General features: G+C 41.0%; 1 protein-coding gene across 50 annotated transcripts in view; it reads right to left on the bottom strand.

Moving 5' to 3' along the window:
* NHS (NHS actin remodeling regulator) overlaps positions 1 to 15,218 on the bottom strand; it is a 505,180-nt gene continuing 489,962 nt past the window's right edge. For all 50 annotated transcript variants that reach the window (XM_055564127.1, XM_055564142.1, XM_055564128.1 and 47 more), the window contains 5 exons: positions 14,302 to 14,494; positions 11,674 to 11,805; positions 7,313 to 10,279; positions 6,653 to 6,779; positions 1 to 4,100 (listed from right to left, as the gene is read on the bottom strand). In XM_055564127.1, coding sequence (XP_055420102.1) covers positions 3,491 to 4,100; positions 6,653 to 6,779; positions 7,313 to 10,279; positions 11,674 to 11,805; positions 14,302 to 14,494 — 4,029 coding nt within the window. In that variant the 3' untranslated portion in view covers positions 1 to 3,490. The remainder of the gene's footprint in view (positions 4,101 to 6,652; positions 6,780 to 7,312; positions 10,280 to 11,673; positions 11,806 to 14,301; positions 14,495 to 15,218) is intronic.

Genomic DNA, 15,218 nt, shown 5'->3' with positions numbered 1-15,218 from the left:
TTGTTTAATTGCAGTCACGTTTATTTGCAGTTTCTATACACACTTTCTAGGTAATCAAACTTTTCTGGTACATTTTTTTGAGAGGGGTTCACAATGAAATTGTCACCATTTTTACTAAAAATAAATACAAGACTTAAAGTGTTGCACAGCTCTAAAATATACAAAGGCTTGAATTGAATGTAAACGTTGAAAACATCTTACAAAAGAAACCATTTTTGCAACAATTTAAAAAGTCCATATTTACAAATATTACAAAAATACAAAATGGAGGCAAGTCCATAAACTATTGTCTTTCGGCCAGCATGAACTGGTTCTAGTACCAAAAGAGTTACACTGTAACCTTCCTCATAGTTGTAAATCTTTGTCATGATCTAATTCTCTGAGTCTGCCACCAGTGCAGCATATGTACTCTCTCACTGAACTTTGGAAAGAGCAAACAGCATGTTTTTGTTTGCTACAACTAGTCCATGTCCTCTACTTAGCCAAAAAAAAAAGAAAAAAAATCAAAAAATAAGGAAAAAATATCTCCCCCACACAACATAGACATGTTGTATAACATAAAAGAAGAAAAAATAGCATCAGTGCAAACAACAGAAGAAAAGTTTGGGTTGATGTTCCTCACAATACCTAATGTGTGTATCCTGCTTCAAGACGGCAGTGATGTTGAAGACAGCCCTCTAAATCTTGGTCTTATATGCTATGTGATAAAGCCATGTAGACTATTCCAAATTACAAAGGAATTTCTTGCTTTTTTTAAACTCAGTTTGTTACTCAATACTCTTTTGCACAATGAATTTTAAATCCATCTTTATCTGGGTTTTTTTTTTTAATCTATGAAATATAAAATAGAGAAACTCTGCTATAGATTTTTAGAGTAAACAAAATAAGTAAAACTATATTCTAAGGGTTAGTTCTGTGATCATTACATATAGATGCTCTTATTGCCTCACAATTCAAGTCAATATGTATTTTAAAATATATATGGTACCATTACTTAAATTAATATCAATAATAAGGTGACATATTTGTTAAAGCCAATTTGTGTTTTCTGTTCAAGATTTAGAATCACTTTTAAAGCCCACATACCTTTCTTTACACTAAAAAACCCCTAATCACACAAAAGCCATACTGCAAACGAACTGCTTTTATGAAAATTACAAAAGATCACCTATTGTGACTGGAAATGACTTCTTATCGCATTTGTCTAAAAACCTTATTTTTAAAAGTTTGCCAAGTGTACTTTTCAAAGCATGAGAAAAAAGTTATTCATGTTCCCATGTGATGTTAAACCATGCTGGTTTTCTTAACTAATGGGTTCCAATGAGAAATGATGGTCCATTTGTTCCAAACCCCCAAACATTTTTCTTTTAATAAAAAGTATAACATTTATAAATGTTCAAATGTATCCTTTATCAGGTAGCTTATCTATCCCTGCACAAGCATACACACACGCGCGCGCACACACACACACACACACACACAGACACACACACATTCTCCCTCCTCTACCCCACCACCCCCAGCACCCCTTTTACATACAAGGATGATAAGAAATTAAGAAACACATTTTGATAGTGAAAACAGAATAAACTGGATTTTTTTTCCCCAAAGAAACAAACAGAAACCCAACAGCAATCAGATCCTGTAATTCTCACTCTGTAATGTCTTATAAAGTGTTTCTATTGAAAGACAGCATCTTCTTAGACCAGGCTTTCTCCTTCATATTGCATGAATTAAACCAAAACCACAAACCCCCTTTCACACATTCTACTTTCCCAAATACCACTTGCATAAGCTTAAAACCAGCTGCTTATCAATTTCTTGGTAACTCTGGTATGTTCTATCATTCTAATTACATTCTATTCTTTTATAAGCCATATTCCTTCTTAGTTCTCTACTTTCTACCTTCTCTCATTCAAAACATATTCCAAGTTCATAGCTGCTTATATTTCTGACATCATCTCCAACATTAGTATCAGTTCATGTTAAAATCACGGGTGTATAACCCATTGGCAGATTTCAACTTGTAATTACATTTTTTTTTCAGTTTTAAGACAAGAAAATTCAAGTAATTTCAAGTAATTCAGCTTGTTTCCCTGCCTTCATTTTATCAGAGCACTTGCCCTGACATTTCTTGTCCCACCCACCACCCTCCCCTTTTGCCATCAAGCAGATAGAGTAAAATCAGACAAAAACTCAGTTGTATGTAGCATTGTGAACCAGAGATGCTCCCCAATCCCATTTAACAGTGAATATAAATAATGCATATACACATACCTATTACCCAACTACGTTGTTCACAGTGTCATTTCTGTTAATTTTTAGGTAGCATGAATCTCATCAGCACAGAGAGAAAGCGTCACTGAAAACTCATTGCAGGTACTTACTGATAAATCCACAGCTCTGTGGCATGCTTATGTTTTATTTTTGTTCATTAAAGAACCTGGAGCTAATTGCTAAACTGTTGAAGGAGTTTAAAGATAATAGTCATCAGATTATGACTGTTTATGTCCCCAGCAGTGTAATATAAAATGGAACCTAAAAGTAACTACTGTTTCCCCTACTCATTCTCTTTAAAGCAATCCATTGAAAAATTGAAGTTAAAAGGACACTGTCGAGTGCTGTTGTTCAGGGCTTTGTATTGAAAATGATGACTTCTCTCACTAATTTTGTTTTTTAAATCAAAAGCATGCTTTTACTTCTGTTCAGATTACCACATGGCCCATCAGCCACGTGTTACCAGTAGTTTGTGTGGTGCTGCAATTTGTCACAAAAATGGTTAAGTCTGAATTCATTGTTTTAAATTAATCACATTTCACTATATGACCTCAAGATTTCCTTTATTTCACCAGTTTAAAAGTCATATTTGAGGTTTATCACTCAGAAATCATATTGGTGGACATTTAAATATGGTCTTCGATATGAAAATGGTATTCACAGAATACAATTATTACACTGTATTTGTTGTGTTCTATAAACAGTTGGTGTGTGGTAGATAATTGGCCACATGTCCACTCGTCATCGATAAATCTATTTACACATTTTTATCAAAAATATGGTATTTACATGTGTGTAGTTCTTCTAAATTTTGCTTTAGTCCATTTGAATGTAAAAATATACCAAACCTCCAGAGTAATTTCATCTTCATATGAATTATGACAGTGAGGGCTTTGTTTTCTGAATAGGCAGCTCTGGGAAAAAAATTTTCTAGGTTTTGTGAAAAGCACACATTTTAAAATTCTCTATTATCAAAAGGAATGAGACTGAGTAAATCAAACTATGCTAAAGAAAAATATGAAAGACAGTGCAGCTACTGAAAAACATAAGAAAGACCGAACCACCTTCCATTTCCCCAGAAAATATTTAGGAACTCGTTGGTAAACGTGATGGGACCCCACCACATGTTGACTTATCCCACGTCTTCCATTTTGTTCCTCCATCCTCATATGAGTAAGGATTTGGCCTTGGATAGCCAGCCTGGAGGGGTTGCCTACGTGGAGCTCTGGGAGGATCGGTCGTCGTGTGGGCTCCCGTCAGAGTTTTCGGTCTCACCCTCGGAGATTGCCTGCATGGGCGCGTTGTACAGCCTGCAGCGGACACTGTAGCGGCTGCTGCTGGCCGCAGGAGGAGCCCGGGAACGTCCAACCCTGGCCGATGCTGAGGTGGCAAAGTTCTTTGAGGAAAACCCTTCTGCATTAACCCGTGGGCAGCACGGAGAGAGGGGAGATAGTGCTTCAGTTCCTGGTGACCCCTGATGGGCCTCATGGGGGCTTTGGGGGGACTCCGCGGTGAGGTCCCCAGGAGGTTTGGGCAGGATGGGACTCTTCAGGATCTCAGTAGCAGACATACGGTAACTGGAATCTGAGCGACTGCCTTTCTTCAGGAGTAATAGCTTAAACTCTTCATTGGATGTGTTGGACTTTTTGGCATTTCGGTAGATGAGGCCAGGAGACCTCTGGCTGTTTGGGGTGGTCACATTGCTGTTGGGCGAGGTGACAGAACCGGCACTGTTGCTGCTACTGCTGCCCAGGGAAGCTCTCGATTTACTGCGGACAGACATGTCCCCAGAATCTTTTCTTCCAAGTACTTTCCTCTTGGACCTTTTAAGAAGGGGAAAAATCTCAGTCCACAATACATTTGGATGAAACTAAAAGTGTTAAGTCACATTCCTGCATCCCCTTAAAGAGCAGTTCGGTGCCCCCTGTCGGCTGGGATACTAAGCATTAGGGCCGCAGACATGAGGAGTAAGACCCAACCCTTGTACTTGCAGCCTGCGGGAAATTCTCCAATAACCAGTGGACAGGAATTAGGTTTATGGAAGGGACCGTTTCAAATAATGACTCATGTGGAGGCTAGAGGTTTTAGAGGAGGACTTACTGGCATGTTTCACAAAAGTATAAAAAACTACTGCTGAGTTCTGGTTAGCATGTAGATGGTGAAGACTGTCCCCTTCATTCAGCCTGTCTCTGTATTACAGATGAAATACTCTGATGTCTGGGACTGGCTTCCCGTGAATACTGGGAGAGCAAAGTGGATGGAGGTATGGATGGGACAGGACTAGCTACAGGCTGATGGTTGATAGGCTTGGGTGATAGACATGTCTGTGTGTGTGTTTAGGTGGGGAGGAGGGGTGGGTGCATTATACTATTCTGTCTACTTTTAAAATTCCTCCATATAAAGATATTCCTTCCATGACTCCTTAAATAAGTCGATCTATTTTGGCTGCAAATACCATTTTCCATAGCTACCTAGGAATGTCAACACTCTATTAATCAGTATCTAGGCCACCTCCGGAGCTCTTAAAGCTCTGTGCACTATAAGCTCTCAAGAAAAGAAAATGTTTCTTGTCACTGTGCTGCACATAAATAAATGCTGCCTAAATGTAAATCTAAGATTGCCAAACTCTGTTAAGTCTACCAAACCTAGGCACCCATCCATCATTGTATTATTTCTTTAGCTAAAATAAACAGGCATAAATTTAGTGATCTTAATCATGAGTCAGCATGACTTCAGTTCATTGAAACGTACTGGTGACTTGCTTTCTCACCAACCTAAAAACCTGTAGGTTAGAGAAAATGTCAGCTTTGCAATTGGAGACCAGCCTGATTTTCATGTACTGGAAGCTCTGTGGTTACTACCTTGTGTATGCCAGTGTCTGGCACTCCAATAAGGTAGGGATTTCAAATTAATGTCTGCTTGTGGTATCTATCATATTCTAGACAATGACATGATACTGTATCATCAGAACAGAACGCATGAGCTATAGGTACCCTATTTACAGCAAGGGAATAGGTACACAGGTTTTAAGTGACTCAAGACTGGATAAGTGGCAGCATTGGGTTTCAATTCAATGTCCTTCTGACTCTACTCCTTACATTCTGTCCACTCTTCTAGACACTAGCATTGGTTCTTTAACTCACACAGCATTTAATAACTTGTCCTAAGGTTGGGGATAAAAGCGGGTGAGGGGAATGTAACTGGGGACAAAGAAAAATAATGATTCTTCATTCTCCGAATAGAAAGGTGAGCCTGCTAAGGTCTACACAGAATGTGCTTGTGAGCAGTGCTCCTTCTTTATGAGAGACCCACATGAAGAGAAAACATGAGTTCCCCTAGGAGGTATGATCCTGGGGAAAAAAACAGTGGTAAGCTACTTGAGAAGAACTTGCTTCACAGTATAACTCCATGAGGAAGACAAGACAGTTCCCAAGTTTTGTCCCTTGGGAGCCGCATCTAGGTCACTGAGACCTAGTGAAGTAGGCAGTCGCAGCTGTGAAAGGAGTAGGCATGCTCTGGACAGCTCAGTCTGATACGGGCTCAGTTTCCAAGGGCTAGTTCCTGCTCTGTTCTTTGGTCACAGCTTGTAAGGAGTGTTCTTGCAAATAGGGGCTCTGATCACAGGGGTGCGGGGACTGATGAGAGAATGTGAATGATCAGCACGGAAGCAGCCCAGAGGACATCCCCTATTCATGGGATGCTGCTGCTGCTAAGTCGCTTCAGTCATGTCTGACTCTCTGCGACCCCATAGACAGAAGCCCACCAGGCTCCTCCGTCCCTGGGATTCTCCAGGCAAGAACACTGGGATGGAGGAGCCTGGTATGGAGCGTTAAATCTAGAGAAGGCCAGTGTTATTAAAGAAAAGTTTTAGGAAGAGGGGGGGAAAAGAGAGTAGTGATTAGTTGTTGTGGACTGTGAAATGGGCAGGTTTCTACACTGTCTTGTTTTAAATCTGGGGCTGTGTGTAGTGAGTCAACTTACCTCTGCTAGTGTAGGGTTATAGCTTTGAGCATGTTTTTTAGGTTAAGAAATTATTTAAAAGTCAGGGATTACACTAGAGTTTGAGTTTTCACTCTTAAGTTACTTGACCACAAATTGCTTTCAAATAAAAACTTGTTCCAGAACGTCTTTCCTCTGGGGGAAAAAACAGCTTCCCTCAGCAGTTCTTAGGAAAGTCTCTCAATTGAAGTCTACCTCACTACATATAAAGCCACATATTTCTCAACTTGAATATAAGTCTATCAATTTGATTTGGAAAAATAATTTTTTTCCTTGTGTTTTTTGAGGAATGTATTACTAGTACCCAAGGCTTTTCCATATTTGCATTTGATGAGAAGCATCATCAGAAGCGAAACCTTTGGTGTCGTTGCCTCACCTGTGAATAACTGCAAACAAATCCTCAGTTGTTCGAGGTTTGTTGGGAGACACGAACACACTTTCTGCTTCAGCCTGAGAGTCTTCACTTAATGGTGAGATCACAGAGTCATCACTCGGTGACGATTCTTAAATTAAGAACAAAAGCATCTTTAGGAAGAAGTCACCTGGCACATTGCTGGGCTTCACTCACTTGGGGAACAATAAACAGCAGTTACCTGGCTGCCATTTTTACAATGAAAGAGCTATCACTTAGTCCCTCCATAACAAAAGCTTTGATCGTAATTGTTTTAGTAAGTTAAAAAGGAGGAGGGATTTGTCTTACATATTGTGGTGCTCCTATGTTGGGTGCATATATATTTATAATTGTTATATCTTCTTCTTGGATTGATCCTTTGATCATTCTGTAGTGTCCTTCTTTGTCTCTTTTCACAGCCTTTGTTTTAAAGTCTATTTTATCTGATATGAGTATTGCTACAAACCAATACAATATTGTAAAGTAATTTGCCTCCAATTAAAATAAATAAATTTATATTTTAAAAAAAAGGAGGAGGGAAAGCAATACCCAGGGCTGTACTGTATTATGGGGAAGAGAAGAAAGAACACTTCAGGAAGTGCCAAGAGACACCTTTCCATTGTGACAAAGGTGTCAACAACTGACCTTTCAGTGAAACCTCATCCACACTTCCTTGGGTCTCCTCTGCTCCGCTGTTATCAGAGGCACTTTTGGCTGAAATCCCTGAAGCAATATTTTCCTGCTCAGAACACTTTTCAGGGCATGGATTTATAGTTGATATCTCTGCTTCGGAGCTGATATTCCCAGGCACTTTGTCATGGTGGTGGCTCATCCCAAGTTGACGCTTAAGTTGATAGCCTATGTCTGTGACTCGAGTTGGAGAGTCTGACTGAGGTGTGAGCACATCCACAGACTCTGGGGGTGCAGCTTCCTCGCGATCTACAAAAGACAACTTCTGGACCTGCGCTAGGGCTCCATCCGGACCAGCTCCATATTGCAGTGTCTTACCATCTGAATCATTTGGGCAAGCAGCAGAGACCCTCTGAAAGCCTTCCGTGAGAAAGTCACAACTTTTACTTGGTTTGTTTTCTGAAACAGGCTCACTCTCCATATGCATTTGGTCTCTTGTGACACTTGAATCTAGAAGATTGCTACCAGCTGAGGTTACTGTTTCTGGATCACAATGATGCTTCACATCAAAAGTATGTTTTTTTTCTAACTGTAGTTTATCTGGTCCCATCTCAACTGCAGAGGAGTCTAAAAAGGACAGGATGGTGTCTTCAGTGGTGTACTGACATGGTAATGATTTCTTAATCACGTGTGGCCTAATCTTACCTGTGGTGAGAGTGCTTTCCTCCAGGTAGGGGAGATCTGTGTTGTTGCCTTCTTTTTGCTTAACTTCTTCAGATTTACTGATGGACCTAAGGTTAACTGATTTCAGGACCGTGGGTGTAATTGCAAGAGACGGTGGAGGATTGGACCTCAGAGTTTCTCCTACTGTGTTCTGCTTATTATGACTGAAGACGTGTAGTGGGTGGCGGTGGTGGAATGGTTTGTTCAAGACATTATGAAGAGCACTTAGGTCAAGATGGGTAGGAGGTATAATTGGAAGTTCCAGATCTTTACTTAGTGACAGAGTGCCATCTTTTAAAGAGGGTTGCTGGAGGGAAGATTTCCTTTCTGGGACTTTCGGCTTTCTTTTGCTGCCTCCAGGAGACAGTGGGCCAGAAAAGAAAGCAGTAGGGAAAGAGGATGTTGGCGTTTCAGACTGGCTGGAGTAGCCACTTGATGGAGATGCCAGGCCAGCCAGCTTTTCTGGTGAAGCCAGTTTAAACTCATTGTCGACAGAAGGAAGGGAGGGGGTGGTGGCTCTAGATTCTGACTGGGATGTTTGGGATTCAGAACTCTCTGGAGATTTAATGCATTCGATAACAGTGGTACCTGTAGCAGTGCTTGAATTTGATAAAGATCTGTAAGGGTCATTTGTTTTCAAGTCATTTAGAAGCCAGAGGTCTGCATAGTGAGTTGATTCAGCACCTTCATCTTTGAATGGTGGAACATCTGGAGTGTCTAACTGAGGTTCCTTAATACCATGTTCATTCTGGTTCATCCACGAAGGTTCTGGCTTGGTGGGAAGATTGGCATTTTCCATTCGAGAAGGTGTGTTGGAGAAATCAAGAGGCAGCTTCATTTCCCTGGAACTGTGAGGCAGGAGCTGGCCACTGCTTGTCTTTGGTTCTTTCTTCTCAGAAGTGTCTGCATTTCCGTCAGACTTCCTCAATGATGAGCTACGTTTAGGTGGAGTTGGCTTTGCCTTTGGTTTCCTGAAAGAGATGCTTGGTCTCCCCTGCCTCCTGTGGTCTAAGTAGTCCTGCCAGGCACAGTCTGAAAGTGCAGGAGGAACCCCAACGCCCTGGCCGTTCTCCGGGCCCAGGGCTGCATAGTGACAGACATAATTCTTACTGCCTTTGAGACCACAGTCAAAGTGCATGGAGGTGTAGTATCCTTCTGTGTCCACTGAAAAGTGAGAGCTGGTGTCAGCTTTGTCCGACGGAGACTTTTCCAGAAAGCTGTCATAAGTGGCCATGCTCGTGAAGCTTGGGCAGCCCAGGCTGTCTGCCTTGGGACGCTCAGGACTAAAATCCTGGCGGCAGGAGGCGTCGTGATGATGGTGTAGGTAATTCCACTCGCTGTCGCTCGTGTTGCTATTGTTGGGGTCGTCCAACAGGTCTGCCACCGTGGAGGTAAAGGAGTTTGTCCGGTGGCCTCTCACTTTCTCCAATTGGTCGTTGTACTGCTCTGTCACGAAGACACTGGTGTCCTCGTTAGCATGAGGGGCCGTGTTGAGTGACAACTCCGAGTCACAGTGTGAAGAGCCAGTGAGGGGAGGCGAAGCTGCAGGAGGGATCGTCTCTGAGGTCTGTGAGGGGCATGTGGAGCTGCTCCCGCTCCAGTTGCCACTGGATGACTGGTGGTCATCTTTCTGGTCCATGTGGCTGCTGAGGAGGACGCCAGCTGTGGAAATGCAGTGGATGGGGCTCCCAAAGGTGTCCGAGTTGGAGGAGATGTCGCAGCTGCCAGAATCGGCAGCCATCCGGGACAGACGCGACCTCCCTCTCTCATTTAACTTGTGCTGGGGGCTGTGAAGATGTTGAGAACAGGCCAGGCTCAAAGCAGGCTGGTGCTCCTGTGCACTGGGGCTGTTGGGGGCCTCACTGCAATCGGTAAGGGTTCTTTCTTGGTCTCCCACGAAAGGCTCCCCCTCTTCATATGCTGAGGGTTTAGCACCAACTTTGGGCTCAGCATCCCCACCTCTGTTGCCCTCCCTGGGAAGGCTCCGAGATCTCGTGCGGCTGCTCACTGCAGTAGTAAACACGGTGTCACCTTTGTCTGCCAGTGCAGAAATGTTGCCAGCAGAATGAGAAAGGGAAGCTGCAATACTTTGACCTCTTTGAGCTCTGATTCTTCTTCTGGATGGAGCAGCAATCAGAATATCCTCAGTTTGGCACTCCGAGTCCCTGGTTCCAGACCTCCTGTTGACAGTGTTGGAAGGGTCTGGATTTGTGTGCACAATCACATTCCTTTCCCTGGCCACAGGTGATTCATCAGAATCTAGGGCACATGGAAAGGCACAGTGAGATACTTTATACATCAGCAGATGAACAGACATTCTGAGAGCTGTCCACAAGTTTGGATGCTAGCATGTTGAAGTTTTTCTTACAGGAAAAAAAAAAAAAATCAGTGTATAAAATGAGGAGAAAATTACAATGCTTTGGGCAGTCTCTCTCTGTCCCTTTGCCTCTCTGATTCTCTCTCTCTATATATATACACAGAAATACACACTGTATGTATATATGTATATACACTAAGAGAAGAGAAGTATTTATATCTCTTGTGATTTCTCTCTCTTCACGATCAAATTACTTTACCCCAGTAGGTCTAATATTTTTTAAGTAAAATACATCTTGTTTTTTTGGCCACTATACACTTTTATTTCTTGATATAAGCATAATGAAATAAAAATCATAGAATTTATTATGATATAATCTTATATACAAGAGATACTATCATAATAATTTTTAAAATTATAGGAAGAGATATCTTAAGTACATTTAACAAAAAAAATAGAAAAACTGTAACCCAGGGTATCATGTTATCAATATTCAATATTTGAATATGCTTAAAATTTACCTTTTAAAATAATTAATGTCATAGAGTATATCTCTCTTCAGACAAATCTATACTTTTCTAAAAGAGTCTTTCACTGAATCTTGTTTTGCTTAATTTCTACCTTCAGAATATTTTTACAAGTTAGCAAAATACTATATTTCAGCCATAAAATCTGAATGTGCATGCTAATTAGCTTCAATTGCGTCTGACTCTTTGTGACCCCATGGACTGTAGCCTGCCAGGCTCCTCTGTCCATGGGATTCTCCAGGCAAGAATACTGGAGTGGGTTTCCATGCCCTCCTCCAGGGGATCTTCCTGACCCAGGAACAAACCCACATCTCTTACGTCTCCTGCATTGGCAGGTGGGTTCTTTACCACTAGCGCTACCTCAGTTCAGTTCAGTTCAGTTCAGCTGCTCAGTCGTGTCCGACTCTTTGTGACCCCATGAATTGCAGCACACCAGGCCTCCCTGTCCATCACCAACTCCAGGAGTCCATCCAAATTCATGTGCATCGAGTCGGTGATGCCATCCAGACATCTCATCCTCTGTCGTCCCCTTCTCCTCCTGCCCCCAATCCCTCCCAGCATCAAGGTCTTTTCCAATGCATATATGAGTAAATCCATAAAGTCAAGCTTTCACAGTCAAGAATGCAAATTTAAAAAGTAATACTACCTGGCTTACTGAACACAAAACAAGTACACATCATTTCAAAACCTCTATGAGTTACAATAATAGTTGATGTTTTTAAGGAAGCTGGTTAAAGGCCGGCTTCCATTATGTGTCCATATAATCGGCACCCGACAGAATGTTAACCATTAACAGTTTTATACCACACCTATTTCTTGCTGAACTCTTCTGGGGATACCCGAAATGGTTTTCCTCCTCCTCAGTTTTCGTCTCCGCTGTAGCACAGATTGTGAATGAACAAGAGAGCAGCGTATACTAGCCTCTCTGTCAAAACCGACTCCTGCAACCCACAAATAGGTCTCATTAGCCTTTAGGAATGGCAAACAAATTTTCATTTGCTTGAAACACAATGATATTTATTGATTGGAAGGAAGGAAGAGTTTGGATTAAGCCTGTAAACAAATATAAGGGAGCCCTTATTCAGCTCTTATTTAAATTATGCTATAGTACATTAAGCTTTACTTCTAAATGCAGCTCGCCACAATAGCTTGCACTGCCAAAAGTAACAAGCCAAGAAGGAAAATTAAAAGACAGAGGAGAGAAAAATAACATCAAAGAATCATTCTCACACAGAAATGGCTCCTTAAGGACTTCTACAACCTTTAGTTACTTACTGGTCTCTTTCTGGGCTTTCTGAAGTGGATATCTTTGCACAGCACAGACAGACAAATATACCACCTGTCTGTCTGTCTCTGTCTCTCTCTCACACATATACACACACACCACCACCACCACCTGTGAGGAAAACAACAACCTAGAGATGTGTTTTTAAAATCATCATGTAACTGCCTATTTCTTCTGCTACCTAAATTGGACACCTTTTGGTTTAGCAACAGTGTCTCATCAATAAAACATACAAGGCAGTCCCCACTTCTTCACTTAAGTGGACCTACTTTCTGTACCAACTGTCAGTAAAGCTGAAATTCCCAGTCTTTACACATGTGTCTGTTTTCTTTTGTAAATACAGGAAGCAAACCATGATTCTCATTAGTTTCTCTTTCCATGGTCTCTTGACACACTAATGCAGCCCTTTCAAAACTAGAATGATGCAGGAGGTGAGGAACTTGAACTGCCATATGCCAAAAGTGCTTTGGAATCTGGTTGCCTCTTCATGTATCCTGATTGTTGAACATGGGGCAGGATGGTCTGTTAAACCTTTGTTCGGTTATGTAATGAAATGGCTTGAGTTCTGCTTAGCTTCACAGTAATAACAGTTTCTAGAACTCATGTTGAAAAATCTGAATGAGATACCATATGATGAATAATTTCAAATGCTATCAGAGAATTCATACTAATGAAATTTTCCTTTTTTAGTTCCAACCAGAGATTAAAATCCTTCCTTCTAATCATAATAATTACATTACAGACATAGATATTTTGTGTCATATGGACATAATTGACAACTTTCTCATTAAAGTTCTTGAAATCAACATATAATCTAGGCTTGAGCCTGAGAGTTCCTGAAATAAAGCAGAAGGAAAGATCTTTCATTTTCCTGAATCACAAGACCTATAATCAAAGGACTAAATTTGAAAACAAAATTTTACTTACAGTGCCATGAAGAAAGCAGGTGCTGCTAATAATCAGATGTTTCCAGAACTGAAAGTTAGTTTAAGAGGATGCCAAAATGATCAATTTTGACAGCCATCTCATTTAGATTATGGAGATCAGATAAAGTGTACATCTCTAGGATAATTTATCCTACAAGTTGAATAGGTCATCAGGAAAATTAACTCCCAGCTCACAATCAGCCAATCAACTAGAACTCCTACTTGTCAGGAAGAAAACAGTATCCACCCTGATACCTGGTCATCATTTGCTCCCCACTTTATATGAGAGAAATTTGAGTGAGGTTAGTAATGGCCATGTCCAAAATGCATCCTGAACAACATACAATCTTCAGTTATTACATGTTACCAGGATGGAAGTCAGTCATAAAATGGCCATTTTGAGCTTCTCAACGTAAGTTAGAATTTAACTATTAGAGATGCTTAAAGAAACCCCAATGGATAGATCATTTAATTTCCATCTTTGAAAGTGAGACTGTTTTACAGCAACATTTCGCTTACAGCTAAGGCTACCACATTGGAAAATCACCAATTCTGAATTTTTCAATTGCTGCCAATAAATTTTCCAAGAAAAGTCCACACAGGCTTGCCTTTGACTTAGACTAATATCCCAACTTTCAGTACACAGGAGGAGAAAAGCAGAGGGTGAACAGAAGACAGGCTTGCTGGGTTTAGAGCAGAATTCAGCCTTCATCTATGAATCCATGTATTTTTAGGTCAAAAATCAGTAAAAGCAGTGCAGAAGTCTAAATGATCTTTTAAACAAGCCTACCTCCATCCAAGGAAGCATGAAAGTAAGATTTTATAGTTGATCTATAGGATCATTACTCGAAGTTTTAGAAATCTGGGGCTTGCTGCTTTCTCTCTGGCAGTGCCTCACATCATTACCATATGATTAATCACTGCCGCTTTCTCCATTATTTCAGTCAGCTCTGGCCAGAGAGCTATTTGGTGACTTTTTTTTTCCCCAGAAAAAAACTGTCTATCATTTACATAACAAGCAGCCCAGCAGAACATATGCAAATTGATGTTCAAAACCTGACAAAAGCATATTGAACATCTTCTGGGTTGCGTCCTGATGAAAAAGGTATTATTTGTTTATAAAGTGGTATTCTTAACTGGTACTCCCACCAGTACAGGCTTTGACCATATTTAATACACTGAATATTCTGACCTGACTGCCCCAAAGGAAACGAACAGAGCAATACCAGTGACGTTGATGGGAATAATGCAGGAAGAAATCACTTGGGCATCTTGTTTCATCTTTTCCTCTGGCGTCGGGAGAGGCAGCGCTTTGCTCCAGTTGGTCTGCTTGTCCAGTGTGGAGGGGATATTGTGTACTGGGTTTTTCGGCCTTTGCCCTAACATGACATCTGTATCTTCATCCTCTGGGGGATGGGACTGCAAACAAAGTACGTTCAGACTCAGCTCTCAGAGTTTATACACAGACACACATATAAGAAATTTCAGAGTTTAGTTAAGAAAAATGAGGTCAGAAATAAGCTTTCAGGTCAAACGAAGAATTCCTAGGCATAGTTAGTAAGCACAACTAATTGAAAGTTATAATTTCAACAGTCAAGCAACACAAAGGAAAAAAAAAATTGGCTAAACATGCTTTTCAGGTCAAAGAGAATTAAGAGGAGAGACCAGGTAGCCAGAAATCCCCAAACTTGAAACTGAAGAAAGATGTGAGTCTCTAACCTGCTGAGAGGTAGATTCACTTTCTGGATATCTGTCTCCCCATAAATTCTTACTCAAACTCTTGAAAGCTCTAGGTGACTAGGATCACAGACAGAGGATGATTTAGATGCCCTTGAAAAGGTTTGGAAAAGTGGCCAGAAAGCCTGGAGTCAGGAGACATTCCAGAACACATCATCAGAAGGACGAGCTGACCTAATCTGAGAGGCCAGATTCAAATAAGAGGAGTTAATTTTACTGCAGGTTGATAGCATTTGTGAATGATATTTAAAAATGCAGTTTTCCAACACTATACACATGGAAAAACAAAAGTGAAGAACTTCCTCCCACCATTGATAGTGGAAAATACAAATTCTGTTATTGGAGGGAAAGACTCAAGTGGGTTTCCTCTTCAGATTCGGAAGAGTAAAACAGTCTTATTTTCCTT

The sequence above is a fragment of the Bubalus kerabau genome, chromosome X (assembly GCF_029407905.1).
Source record: "Bubalus kerabau isolate K-KA32 ecotype Philippines breed swamp buffalo chromosome X, PCC_UOA_SB_1v2, whole genome shotgun sequence".
Classification (NCBI taxonomy): domain Eukaryota; kingdom Metazoa; phylum Chordata; class Mammalia; order Artiodactyla; family Bovidae; genus Bubalus; species Bubalus kerabau.
This window is presented reverse-complemented; position numbering and strand designations above follow the sequence as displayed.